The sequence below is a fragment of the Oryzias latipes genome, chromosome 3 (genome assembly GCF_053564925.1).
Source record: "Oryzias latipes strain Hd-rR chromosome 3, Olatipes_Hd-rR_3.1".
In the NCBI taxonomy this organism is placed as follows: Eukaryota; Metazoa; Chordata; class Actinopteri; order Beloniformes; family Adrianichthyidae; genus Oryzias; species Oryzias latipes.
Window position 1 is genome coordinate 28,061,015 of NC_136239.1, and position 14,228 is coordinate 28,075,242.

General features: G+C 38.4%; 2 protein-coding genes across 8 annotated transcripts; one reads left to right on the forward strand and one right to left on the reverse strand.

Moving 5' to 3' along the window:
- Nucleotides 1-502: 502 nt before the first annotated feature.
- On the reverse strand, nt 503-5,711 carry LOC101165627 (phenazine biosynthesis-like domain-containing protein). 2 transcript variants are annotated; one of them, XM_023953537.2, is made up of 10 exons: nt 5,579-5,711; nt 4,866-4,965; nt 4,219-4,317; nt 2,675-2,784; nt 2,386-2,415; nt 2,210-2,298; nt 1,389-1,480; nt 1,126-1,209; nt 816-878; nt 503-683 (listed from the first exon to the last, which is right to left on the reverse strand). In XM_023953537.2, exons 1-10 carry the CDS (start codon nt 5,660-5,662, stop codon nt 571-573), a joined length of 864 nt encoding a protein of 287 aa, XP_023809305.1. In that variant the 5' UTR covers nt 5,663-5,711; the 3' UTR covers nt 503-570. The 2 variants fall into 2 exon arrangements, with proteins under 2 accessions (XP_023809305.1, XP_078800701.1); XM_078944575.1 differs by lacking the exon at nt 2,386-2,415.
- hnrnph3 (heterogeneous nuclear ribonucleoprotein H3 (2H9)) lies at nt 5,689-14,146 on the forward strand. Of its 6 annotated transcripts, none has more exons than XM_078944574.1 (11): nt 5,689-5,822; nt 7,215-7,307; nt 8,254-8,409; nt 8,560-8,703; nt 9,499-9,637; nt 10,374-10,573; nt 10,785-10,880; nt 10,981-11,096; nt 12,768-12,903; nt 13,110-13,163; nt 13,254-14,146. In XM_078944574.1, the coding sequence occupies exons 2-11, from the start codon at nt 7,220-7,222 to the stop codon at nt 13,319-13,321; spliced, it is 1,197 nt and encodes a 398-aa protein (XP_078800700.1). In that variant the 5' UTR covers nt 5,689-5,822; nt 7,215-7,219; the 3' UTR covers nt 13,322-14,146. The 6 variants fall into 6 exon arrangements, with proteins under 6 accessions (XP_078800700.1, XP_078800698.1, XP_004067294.1 ...); XM_078944572.1 differs by having other exon boundaries at nt 5,718-5,822; nt 8,305-8,409; XM_004067246.5 differs by lacking the exon at nt 5,689-5,822 and adding an exon at nt 6,502-6,603.
- The last annotated feature ends 82 nt before the right edge of the window (nt 14,147-14,228 follow it).

The following is a 14,228-nucleotide window of genomic DNA, read 5'->3' on the forward strand; positions in this document are numbered from 1 at the left end:
TGTGTTTTTTTTCCCCATCTGCATCTAATTCACAACATTTGAATAAAGAAATAGATGTACTCAGATAATTTTTTTTCAAATGACCACAATCATAAGAAAAACGCCACAAAAACATGTTAAAAAATCACCAAAAAACGATTTTCATCAGAGTGGTTGTTTAAACTGAGATTTTTTTTAAACAGCCTTTGAAATTTCACAAGTAAACCTTGATATTTTCAGAAAAGATTTTGGTCTGTTTCTTATTTCAAATGGCTAAAATTAGATCAGTCCTAAACAAATGGCTAACATGCATTGAACTTTAAACTGGCTTGGCAAATTCCTATTTTTTAGTGTACCTGTACTTATTTGAGTAATTTTGATCTTCTCATTTGTATTTGTTGGTATTTGTGATATGGATAAATATTGCCTAAAAAAGAATGCTGTTACCATTACAGTATTCCAGGTTTGTTGGGATTTTTTTTAATATTTCTTGTATAGATGAAGCAGTTAATGTAGGAGTCCATTTTTTGTTGTTGGTTTTTTCTTTTTAATCATCTCATTGACAGTCTGAGCATGTTTTTTTCTTATTGCCTACAGTCTGATAGTTCCCTGTAGTATGCTGGTAACTTTTCCACTAATGTTGACTCTGCCATCATCTCTCACTTCAAGCTCCAGCTTCCCACCTCGGCTGGAGCACTGGTACGCTAAGCAAACACAAATGCATGTGTCAAGTTTCACTCGTTTAGCGTTTAGCAGGAAGCACAAACAAGTAACTTTTTATGTTAAATAAGAGAATTTACCAACAGAATTAATAAGAAACTTATGAAACTTGTTACCAGTCATGATCTTTTTTCCCAGTACTTTGGACCAGTAAGCAGCCAGAACAGTGTGGGCTGATCCTGGAAGAGAAGAAAATGACTACAGCTGGATATCTGGACAATCAAGGTTTTTGTGGGTTCTAACAGTTTTAATTTACTAACTGTTGACCTAATCTAGAAAGTCTAGTTTATAGTAAAAAAAAAGCCCAGTTTTTTCTGCAGTTAAAACAAACAAAAATGTAATCGCATCATAAATACATATATATATATATATATATATATATATATATATATATATATTAATAAAAAAAAATACTTTTCTTCCTACCGGTTACAGGATCCTCTGGGATACCAGACCATGGAGCAAAAACTCTGGAGTAGAAGTCATAGCCAGGTTGACTTTCTGGTGATCCTGTTAGAAATACAAAGGCAAAAGCCGAAAGATGAACAACGTTTTATTTCAGCTGAATTTGAAGAATCTTTTTTTTTTTTTACAAATATCTGACTGATGAATTCCCTTTTTGTTCTAATCTTGCTACCTGATGAGAGAAAACTCAGTGTGGCCTACATGGAGTCTGGATCCCCAGTTACCTTTCATGGTGATGAGTAGTGATTTGACTCTTCCGCTGTTGTCAGCGTTCAGAAGAGCAACAGGGTCCACTTTGAGATTGGTTAGCACTGACCTGAAGGACAAACAAGAAGCGCACACGCCAATCGAAGCATTATGATTTTCACAGCTGAGAATCTGATTTGGTTCATTCCATAGAGCTACATTTTTTGCTATGATGATATACATTTAACCCTTGTGCTATCTTATGGGGTCCAGATGACCCCACCCATACATTGATGTGTTCTCCCTGCCAGGACAAAAGTGGATAAAGATGAAGAGGATTTCATATAATCCATGGACAACAGTGAAGATTACAAATCATTGAAGAAAAAAGGTTCAGCGCACTGTCTTGTGGGTCTAGATGACTCAACTCCCAATGTTGAAGTACCTTGGATTGCACAAGGGTTAAGAACAGTGACAGGATACCAGGCAGCAGTGTCAGTCAATATATATGAGCTTTTTACTGCGAAGAAGGGGCTAAGGGCAGGGATGCAAGTTTAGTTTAGTCTGTTTAGTTAAGTTTAGTATTATCCTATTGAATTCTATGCATTTATGATCCTTTTGATTGTATGTTTACCTTACAATTACCGGTACGAAGCCCATTGAGACGACTGTTGTTGTGAATTTGGGCTATATAAATAAAATTGAATTTTATTAGTACCAACACAAAAATGATGGTTATTGCAAAGTGAAACATGTAATGGGAGAACTGCCAGTCACATAATTAGAGGCATTTAAAGTGAACTAACAGGGTGCAGATACATGTCCTGTTACCTATGTATGTGAGTGTGTTTCTAGTAACCTGTCACAGCTGTCAGCCAGCCGAATCATCAGCTTTTTGGTTACAGAGCTCAACACTACATCCTGAACTGGATTGTTTCCAACAGCTGCCTGTAGAAGAAAACGAAATGGGGATAATAGAACCTGTGGCAGTTTGTAATCACACTATAATTAATGCTTCTAGCGGATCTTACTGACCTGAACAAGATCTGTGAACTCATTAGGCTCCTGAAATAAAGAAAATTAATATAATAGTTTTAGCATTTAAATATTTTTCATTTACACACTTTTTTTAGACAAATTAATCACATTACCTATATGTATATGATCAAATTCTGCTTTTACAGATCGAGTTTTATGTAATATATGTTGTAAATTGTTTTAGGCTTACTTTTGTGTTTTATAGAGAAAAAAATGTAAAAAAAATTGTTCAGACAAATATACTGTTTTATGCTTTTTTTGTCCTGCACTTTTCTACATTCTGTACCTGTTTGGTAGGTGGATTGAGAGGAAAGTCCATGAGGTATCCATCCTTCTGCTGGGTGACGGCCAGAAGTCCACTCCTGGTCTCAAACATCAGAGTCGAATTTATGTTCTCTGAGGAAACATACACACTACTTGTCTATGAAAACTCTCATTCATCCAGGTAAATTCCATCATAAACACACTACTATGATACACACTACTTGCAATTTTTGCTCACTAACATTGATTGATTGGAATAAAACTTGGACATATAGGAATAAAACCACAAGCAGGCACAATCCAGTGCTTTTGTGTGCTGGTCCCAAGTCCAGGTAAATCAAGGGAGGTTGTGTTGAAAACCGTCAGGAGATAACATATTTAACTTCTGTACAGAATTGGCCGTGGCCCCCTTTCTCAACACCTACCACTGTGTGCCCAAGGACACAACAATAGTTGACTGGAGGGAGCAGGGACTGAACCACCAACCCTTTGATCGTTGGCCGACCTGTTTAACTGCCTGAGCCAGTGCTGCCCAGGGGAAAATAGTAAAAAGATGGATATACTGTCTATTCAAGACTAGATGGAAAGGGAAAAGGCTTATGGGTTATGAAGGTTTAAGCTGTTTAACCATTGGCTGGATAGAGAGAAGAATTTGAAGAGCTGATGAATGAGAAAAATGTTAGAGAACAAAGAGTGGAGGAGGTGGCTGTTGTGGAACGGGAAGTAGCAAATGAGTCCTGACAATATACCTGCAGAAAAATGGAGCTGTTTAAGAGAGGTGGCAGTAGAGTTCCTAATATTTACTTAAGATGCTTCTGGAGAAGTACAGAAAAGGTCAGAAGAAGTTGCAGTGTGTCTTTGTAGATTTAGAGGAAGTTGAAGACACTAAGAGAGGGGCTGTGGTTTGATTGAGGAAGTCTGGAATGCCAGAAAATTACTTGTTGAGATGTGCTCTATAGGTGGGACAGTACAGGGTGGAGGTGGGACTGCAGCAAAGATCAAATTTGAGCTCCTTGTTTTTATGGTGATGCCTAAAAGGACTGATGAGGTTAGACGGGAATCTCTGTGGACAGTGATGTTGCAAAGAATTTTGGGATGTGTTGTGGAAGCAGGGGGCAGGTGGAAGAACATCTAGAAAGGTAGAGGTTTGCGCTGGAAAGGAGAGGAATGAAGGTCAGTCGCAGCTAGACAGAATATCCTTGTTTAAATGGTAGGAACTCAAGTGGAACACAAGAAGCAGAGGAGGAAAAATAAATCTGTGTTAGATATTTTGCAGATAAACAGGGAAGCCAGGTTGAGATGGATAGGACATATTGAGAGGGCGGACAGTGATTTACTCATGTTGGTAAAAGGATGCTAAGGTTGGAGCTCCCATGAAAAAAGCCTTGTGGGACTAAATGTACTGAAGAAGGATATGAGGGTGGCTGGTGTGTGCAAGGAGGATCCAGGGGACAGAGTTAGGTGGAGGCAGATGGTTCACTGTGGTGACCCCTAAAGGGAGCAGCCAAAAAAAAGAGACAAAAACGAAGATTTGGTTTGGGAAGAGTAGTGTGTGATGTGGCTTACTCTCAAAGAGGAACAGCGCCGCTGCAGAAGCCAGAGTTGCGTGACCACAAAGATTCACTTCAGTTGTTGGAGTGAACCATCTGAGGTGGAACTTTGATCCTGTTAATTACAACAGCTAAAATTAGACAGGTATCCTTCTATCACAGAAACCTGCCTGTGCATTGTGTACATCTATAGAGCCAATATTTTATATTTACAATTTTTCAAATTGTTCTTTTCTACAGTGCAGAAAAACATTCGCTGTTTCACATGGAAATCTACTTTTTCAAAGTAAAGTTTTTAGTTCTGAAAATATTTAAATTGTCAAGTGTTTTCCTATTGAGACAAGAGTTCAAAGCAGACAAATAAGGGACTATTATTATTTTTTTAATTGTTATTCCGAGTTGTAATGTGTTATTTGGATCCTATAAAGAAGTTTCAGGACTTTTCAAAACTTTTCTGATGTGTTTTTAAAGTGTATTGACTGCAGTCTATTATATCAGGTTCCTTTCAATTATGCTCAATCAAATTCAAAGATAAAAATGTGTTAGCCTGCAGGGGAACTAAAATCCACCATCTGAGGGCTTTGATCCATTGAAGGCTGTCTGCTGATATCATGCTTAGTCTCAATCAGCATATGTGATCACTTGTGATAATTGTTGACAAACCAGTAGCAAACGTGTCAGAGGGGTTGGTCCTTGTGATGAAAGCTGTTTCTGAGAGGTTCATCTCTGCTGCTATCTTCTGATACAAACTGTCATCCAGCTCCTGTCGAAAAAATGGTACAAATGTGTAAAAACGCTGTAATTACCAGAAAGATTTTATGATTGATTTCCTCCGAACTTGTGTGTTTTTCCAGTGAGTCTTGATCAACTCAAACCATGATGGTTCTTTACATGATGCAGCGTTCAAAGATGCTGCAAGTATAAGCGTTACAATTACCACTTCACTATACCACATTCTCATTTAGCAGAAACCTTTATCTGAAGCAAGTTGCAAAAAAAGGTACAAAACAAACAAAACTCAGGTTCACGTCCTTCTAAAACCCAGTGGATGAATTACTTTTTCCAGAGGTCATATTGTAAACCAAACTGGACATCTGAAAGCTATTATCTGGAGTTAAAAAAAGGTTCAAATCACTTCTGTGCTCACAGCATTGCCAACTTATATGAGTGACTTAAACCCTAATACTTGGGCTCACTTGTTAAAAACTGTGTATTCAATCCATGTTACCATAATATGGAAACGTTATGAGTAATTACAAGGTCCAATTTTTCTGCTAAATGTTAAAAGTAAAGTTTTTAATGTTTAACTTAAGTATGGTGGATTCCATATCAGATCATACATAGACGGTCAAAAGTCGGATCAATTGAATACTTACTTGCATTAGTGGACAGACAGCCGCGGGATTCCCTTTGAAGGCTACATTTGTGAAGGCATCCAGAACGAACACTGGGATCTCCATGATTTCTGGTATACAAGCAGAGGCGATCTGCAGTTGACAGCAGGGTCCAGTGAAAGAGCACGCGGACTTTGGCACGAGCCGGTTGAGTTTTTGCGGACTGAGCCCAGCGTCACCTCGTCATGTGACAGCGACCGTTGCATACTTTATTTGTTACTATTATGTAAGTATGTAATGTTCAAGTTTAATCCAAAGTTGATTCAAGTTATCTGACAGGTTGAGGTTCGAGTACTTCTCTAAAAGCCTTTTTAGCTACTGAATCTCAAACTTACTACATCATGCATATATTTATATGTCGGAGGTGTGGGAAGAAATGAGGATGCCTGATATCAGCCAACTTGTACTTTTATTTTTCAGTAAACGTTCGATGCATAGTGGGAATATAGAACAGTCAAAGAGAGTCTTGCACAGAATATTCTGAACGTAAAATAAAGCATCTGGTGTCTCACAGTGCTATCTAGTGGAACATAACAGAAGTGCTTTGACTAACAACATCTATGTTGTCTCTTTACATTTTGACTCACTTAACTTAATAATACTATGACAACATAAACAACACAATTCTGGCATGAACAGTAGTTCCCATCACATATACATTCAGAAATCTGACTAAATGTATATGACTAAATAGAATTGAGTTTGAGCAAGGTAGCCCAGATTTCCATTTAGTTTCTGAGAAACAAAACACGCATGTGTATGCCTCAAAATTTCTTAAAACAAAGAAGATGTTCATTAATCATCCTGTTTGAACTCATTTTAATTGATCAATCTAATCCACTGATTTGCGACATAGTTTTCCTCGATTAAAACCGAAATTCAAGTTGGTTGCAGCAACCAGCGGAAAAAAATCGAAATCTCGCGATAACATACCTAAGCGCGTCTGCTGTCACTGTCACTTGAGGCTTGGGAGAGGAGTAGGAGAGCGCCGGGGATAAGAACCGCATGTAAGATAATGGCACCGGGTTAAAGTCGTTTTAAGGGGTTTATTTACAATAGGGATATATATAGCGATGTTTGCTTGCAGTGTACAGCCTTTAGTTTTGTAACTAGTCTATGTTAAACGTTTGACCGCTGTCGCCGTCCTCCTGTGTTAGCCTAGACGATAGCGTTGCTTGCTAGCATCTCAACTAGAGTTTGCCTGTAAATTAATAACCGACAGCTTAAATGAAGATCCCTAGAACCAGAATTACTAACAAATCCGTAGGAATTATTCAATTAGTGTTCAATATTTTAACATTTGAAATGCAATTTTCATAAATGTAAGCTAAATCATGTTTTCCTTAGCAAGAAGAAAACCTTGACTGACAGTTAAGGAAGTGACAAACGCTTAGCTGTCAACTGTTTCATTTACCGTTGCAGTTGTTGGAAATGATCACCCATTGGATTATTTTACAACGTTCATGTTTGTCTTATTTAGAATAAGCAAATACATAGAATAGTTTTGGTCCCCTGAAGGATAGTTGGCATTAAAGACGGCGTTGTTCTAGGCTGTTCTTTACTCATTCTATCGATTGCTGTTTAATGCCTTGCTGCTGGGCTTTGTTTTCTGTGGCAGTGAGGATGTCTTTGAGTGAAGAGGGGTATGTGGTCCGGATCAGAGGACTGCCTTGGTCCTGCACACAAGAGGAGGTGGCCAGTTTCTTCTCTGGTGTGAAAACACATAAACTAACACATATTTGTGCTTATTTTACCCTATATAGTGTACAGTTTCATATGTCATGTGTTTATCAAACACTTGGTGGATTGACTTCCATGATGATTATTAAGAAAATAATTGAAAAGGCTTTAAATATTACTCATACATTGAATTTGCTTTTTTCTTTTAAAGTGGCACTCTGATTTGGATCCATCTTCCAGGCATTCTCAGTGCCCATTTAATTATGATTATAACGTTTTCAGGAAAATTAAAAACAAAAAAACCTATGTAGTTTTCTAGGACATAGTTTCTTCAGGGTGGCAGGAGTTCATCAGAAATTTGCCTCTTAGTTGTGGTGGGACTGCTGAGTAAGCCTTCTTCCACTTCCCATCATCCCTTTCTTTACACACTCTCCCACTGGCTTACAGCTACTCACACCCCCCAACCTAGCATTAGCAGTGCAACAAAAATTGCGAGCAATATTAGAGCTATCCAGCCGTACAGTTTTAAACCAGCTCAGCTCAAACTAGAAAAACAAAGATCTATTTGTCTGCAAGCGGATGCATCACAACAGAGCCGAGCACAGGCGAGCTTGTAGCTTTCTGTTTTAGGTTCTACGTCTTACCTACAAGCTTTTTTCACCTGAACTTTTTTATCTGATCCTGATTCACAATGATCTGAATAACAAAATAAAAATAAACACTTAGAAATGCAATTTTAAGCTTATTTTTTAAACACATGCGGTCCATGATCAGAAAAATGCCACAAGACAATGTTAAAAACACCAAGAACAGATTTTTTCATTAGAGTGGGTCTTGAATGTTTGTGAATTGCAGTATTGTACAGTTATCCTGATGAAAAAGTGTTTAAGTACTATTTTTGCTTGCTACATTATAGTTTTACATTCTGATGTGAACAAAAAATATTTAAAGACTTTTAAAATCTAATTGAAATGCAGACTGTGACATCATGGGGAAAATAAATGGAGTGTGTTTCACCTACTCTAAAGAAGGCCGACCCAGCGGCGAGGCATTTCTTGAGTTGAAAACAGCAGAGGACTTCAAGAATGCTCTCGCCAAGGACCGTAAATATATGGGACATAGATACATAGAAGGTAAGTGATTTGAAGGGAAAAATTCTGTTTTTCCATTTGTCATTACTTTTTTATTTTTATAGTTTCTGTTCCCACTTTGAAGAGTGTTAGAGTAACATGTATGTAATTCCAAACGTCAATTTCACATATGGTGGTTTTTGTCTGAATCAGTTTTCAAGTCCAACCGCAGTGAGATGGACTGGGTACTGAAACGAAATGGTCCTGCTGACTATGACAGCTGCAGCGGCTGCATGCTGAGGTTAAGAGGACTGCCCTTTGGCTGCAGCAAGGAGGAAATTGTCCAGTTTTTCTCAGGTACATGACTACTGAACACTAGTGTTTGCTGTAATGTATCATTTATAACACTGCAAACCCAATTTTTCATCCAAAAAATTGTTTCATTTTGTCTGCTTAGACAATCATTTTAAAAGGGACTGATTAGATAAAGTCCCACAAATGAAGTTTTATTTTAAACATCCATTATGCAAGGTAGAATATTTCACATAGCCATATGTTGTACTGCCCTGCACTTTCAATTTCTCAATACTGTTAAAAGGCTGAATTTTTTCAGGTAAAACTTGATTAAGAAGGACTCTCTTATTAAGTTTTTACTTAAAAGAAAAATCTCCAAAGTCTCAATAATTGAAGTTAGAATGTTTGTGTGTGTTATGCTGCAACAAAAGCAGTATTTTTGTATGTTGATTCTTTCTTAAACAATGCCATTTAAAGTAAGAAATAACTTAGATTTTATGTTAAAATTAGTGAAAGTCTATCTTTCACCTGACAAATAAAGCTGGTTGTCTTTATTTGATCATAAAAAAGCAGTTTAATCTAGTTATGCATCTAATCTCTTTTATTTATATATAATTGCATATTTTGTTGTCAAAATTGTTACTTTTTCCTTCACCGTTGTCATTTTGACATGAAACCTTAATGTAGTGTAGAAATGTGAAATAAATGTCAAATCAGGGTAATCCCTCCAGAGTTTAGTCAGCTTATTTGTTGTCATGATATTTCTACTCTAAAAACCTGAACAGATGAAGTGGGTGTTGTTCTCTCTCTTTGATCCGTCTGCCTACCGACCTATGTATTTGTGTGCTTGGGTTGAAGGGTTGAGAATCGTGCCAAATGGGATAACTCTTCCAGTGGACTACCAGGGGCGGAGCACAGGGGAAGCCTTCGTGCAGTTTGCCTCAAAGGAGATAGCAGAAAAGGCTCTGGGGAAACACAAGGAAAGAATAGGGCACAGGTGGGACGGATGGGAGAGGGACGGGCTGGACTGGGTTTGGCTTCAATTCTAGCACTCTGTGGGTGATCAAAACAATTGGGATGTATTTAAAAGAATGATGGCTTTAATGGATGGATGCCTTCTGCTGGTTGAATGATCAGTAATGGAGTGGTTTGCTATGATAATTCTGGTTAAACTATATGAAACTCTTTTTCATTGAATGGGTCATGTAAAAGACAGACATTTAAAAGAGATGGGATAACAGAAAACGTACACTAAATGTTTAAGTTGGTTTCATTTGTTTTTTATATCATAATGTTTGTGTGGTGGTCATTCCAAAAATGAATATTTGGCTTAATTCAATGATTTATTGGTGCCGTCTTGATATCCTTTCATAATCTGGAGATGGTTTTAGATGGATGGAAGGAATTGTTAGGAATGGCTGCAGCTTCTACCATCAAAGCTCTCTGTGATGCTAAATCAGTAAAAAAAATACATAAATAAATAACATTGAAGCAACACCATTTGCACACCAAGGACTTTCTTTATAGTAAGTTGCAGTGGGAACGTTGATTTGGTGCAGCCCTAAGCCCAGCCAATGAAGGATATTTTGTCAAGGTTGTTCAATCATTCAGACAGTTTTTGTCGTTTGTGTGTTTTATCTTCATAACTAAGCCTGTAACCAGACCTGATCCCACTCCTGCATCTTAACCGTGTCCTCTACTCCATTTTATCCCGTGGGCCTCTCATGTTGCAGGTACATAGAGATTTTTAAAAGCAGTCGTAATGAGATCCGAGCCTACTACGATGTTCCCCGGCGGGGACTGGGGGGCCAGAGACCCGGTCCCTATGACAGACCAATGATGTCGGGGCCCAGAGGAGGATACTATGGGCCAGGATCTGCCCGCAGTGGAGTTCTGATGGACAATATAAGGACTGGAGGAGGTTATGGAGGAGGTATGTGAAGATTTGTATTTTATACATTTTTTGTCCTAAAATGTTAGAAATACATTCACCTAACTTTGTTTTTGATCAACCTTTGTAATAACCGCTCTTTTTATCATCAGCCATCCTTTCCTGTTTTAATGTTAAAACAGAAGCTCTCCTTTTTGTCTTTTTGATGCATCACACTGCAGTCTCAGTTTTCCTGTTTATGATTGGTATCCAGGTTACAGTAACTTTGACAACTACAATGGTTTCAACAACTACTGCTTTGGGAATGGGATGTATGATGAGCGAGTTAGAGGAGAGAGGACAGGAAGAGGTAAGGTTTAAACCCTAAGGTTCGCAGATGATGAGAAGGCTTTCCCAAAATGCACTCTTCCTATACTAGTGTAAGATAATTATTTTGTTTTTCCCCAAAGGAATGGGTAGCCATGGTTATGGGGGCCAGGTTGAAGGGGGCTCAGGTTATCACAACGGTCATTTTGTCCATATGAGAGGATTGCCTTTCCGGGCTTCAGAAGGAGACGTGGCCAAGGTAAGAAAACAGTAGACAACACGGTCCCAAGTTAAAAGCATACATTTGAATAAATAAATTACCACATAAAAGGGATCCAGAATGAAGGTGATCAGCAGATACAGAGTTCCCATTAGGGTTCACCTTTTGCTGTTTGGCAGTTTTTTTTTAAACAGCACATCCATATTGGCTGCGAGAGCCAGTTTAGCTCGTGCTGGTTTGCGGCGCCTTCCGTGCGTGAAACCCGGGTTCGACTCCGGGCTCCTCCGTGTTCCCTTCTCTACCTCTGCCGGTTCCAAGCCCGGTTTGAGAAGGTTGCGTCAGGAAGGGCATCCGGCGTAAAACATTGCCAAATTTACCATGCGACTCGTTCGCTGTGGCGACCCCTGATGGGAGAAGCCGAAAGTGGAAGATCCATATTGGCTGCTGATCTTGTCAATAAATCTCTTCCGTGCCGTGTTTCCTGTACAGAGACAAGGCACGGAAGAGATTTTGATTAGATCTTTGTTTTCATTCTAGAAAACTGGACTTATTCTCCTGCAAAGGTTTAAACTTTGAGAGTTTAAACAAAATGAGGGTGAAACTGAGAAAGTGTGTGATGTGGAGTTTTACAGCCTTAAAATCCTGTCTGGGGAACACTGTACAGTTGATCCTGGATCCAAATGTTTAGGACTTGAATTTCACTAGAATTCCAGAGGTGCACATATTTCTTTTTTTTCAATTGTTTTAATATTAACTACTAACATTAGTTTATGGTTTCCATGTCTTTGGTCAGCTTGTTTTCAAAGTGGAAGATTTGAGAATCTGATTGTATGAATGTAGTTGTTACTGGTAACATCCAAGTTATAAACAAATGTCAGCAACAGTGGAGTCAGTCTCAGGGGGCATGTACCTCATTCTGGGAGCAAAAGGGGCCCAAAGGTCTCAAATCAAACATATTTCAGGTTTTTTTAGTTGCATAATTAACGTAATTTGCCTGCAACCGGATGCACACACGACACATTGGGCGGCAGTTTAGCTCAGGCGGTAGAGCAGGTCGTCCATCAACCGAAGGGTTGGCGGAGCGATCCCTGCTCTCCCCAGCCAGCTGCCCCCCCCAACCCCCCGAGCGTGGCTAGCCTGCAGCTCACCGCTCCCCCCAGGGGATGGGTCAAATGCGGAGAGAGAATTTCCCCATCGTGGGGTAAATAAAGTGTTATATTTTTATTATTATATATACATTTACTAGACAATAGCTAAACTTTAGCTTTAGTGAAGTATAAAAATAATAATAATTAACAAGACCAATAAGTATCTAAAAGTACTTATAAAGTCTTTTATTTTTTCTAAATTGGCTACACAGCAGTGAAGACCTCAATATTAGGTGCTACCTAATGCTCATAACATTGAATTTGAATAATTTAGTCTGAGCACAGAAAACATGATGTGAACTAAGGAGACCGCGTTCTGCAGGCAAACCTGTAACCAAATGTTCCAGTTTCATTTACATGTACTCTCAATGCCTCATTATCCTCACAGACATTGATCATCCAGTGTTGGTAACGTTTGGTCTGTTATAGTAAAATGTTTTAGGAAGTTTGTAGTCCTATTTGTTGAACTAGATAAAATAGTGGATCAAATGTATCTGCAGCAACCTTTCTGTAAAGGTTCCTCGATTTGTTGCATTCTGGATGACTCATTGCTCTTTTTCAGTTTTTCTCCCCTTTAATTCCACTGCGGGTTCACATTGACGTGGCTCCTAACGGCAAGTCGACCGGAGAGGCAGACGTCGAGTTCCGCTCTCATGAAGATGCAGTGGCAGCCATGTCCAAAGACAAAAACCACATGCGTATGTTCTTCTTCTTCGATTGGGGTTCAAGTTTATCTTTTTATCTGACATTTAGTTTATAAAAAGCAGAGTAAAAATAAAAATACTCATCCACTGTACTGTAGTAGACTTCTGGCTGCAGCCTTTTCTAATGGTAAATCTTCAGAATTTCATAAAAGGTTGATGCTGAGTAGTGCAGGTTTGTAATGGAACTGTGTTCTCCACAGAGCATCGCTATATTGAACTGTTCCTAAACTCTACAGCCAGTGGAGCTCAAACTAGTAAGTTTCCCTTCGGACCTTGAAATCCATCAGGCCTGTCACAGGTTGCAGCTCTTATGTGGGACATTTACACTTTTTCATTTCTTTCAGGTCGCAGTGAACGTTACTACGGTAGCACAGGAGGCTCACGCAGCAGTGGACTGCGAGGTGCATACTGAAGACCTCATCCCTCATCCGATCCATTCTGGTGTTTGTTAGCACCTTTTGAGGCTACATTTACTCAGTTAATTCCAAACAGGAAAACTAAAGGAAAGCTATTATTTGTTTTTGTTTTTCAATTGCTGGTTTTCTTTCAAACCTCACCCACCACAGGCTTATCAGATGTATCAGCAGCAGCTCCATTTCCACACTACACCTGAAAGACTAGACAAACAAATTTGCCTCATTCATTTAGAAGCTTGGAGCCAAGTAATTGAATAGTCTTTTCTTATCATTTAAGACATTGTACAACCATTTTTCTCAAGTCAAAATTCAGATTTTTTTTAAACAAGCTATTAAGAAAAACAGTTTTTTTTCTTTAAGTAACATGGATTTGTGAAATGCTCAACTTAACAGAAGGCATTGCTTGCATGCACAACAAAAACATTTATTGTATGGTGCTGTAAAACCAGAACGGAGTGTAGTAAACTGGAATCTGGTTGTTTAATAGCTGAGGAAGACATGGGGAGATGAAGAATTACAAGTTTTTTCTCCTTACAGGACTTTACTTTTATTGGTATGATGTAGTTTTAAGGTTTACCGAACATAAAGATTTGAATTGAATTTCAGATCAGCTTTCCTTGTTTGAAAGGTTTTATAAATGTGAGCCTGTGTGGTGTGTATGTTGGGGTTTTTTATCAATGTTTTCACTCTTCATTACAGATTTTAAGTTTATTTCAAAAGAAAGTTCCACGTTTAATGAGTGGAAGTTAAATTTCTATATTTGAGCTGTAAGATTGTTTATGCAGCTGTTGTACATTTTGCCTAATAAATTTTATATTCAATTCTTGGCCTTTTTAAATCTCATTGTTAGTGCTAAAAGTTATTTATGCTGGGATGTTCTGTGTTGAGAGGAAGTTCTGGCAG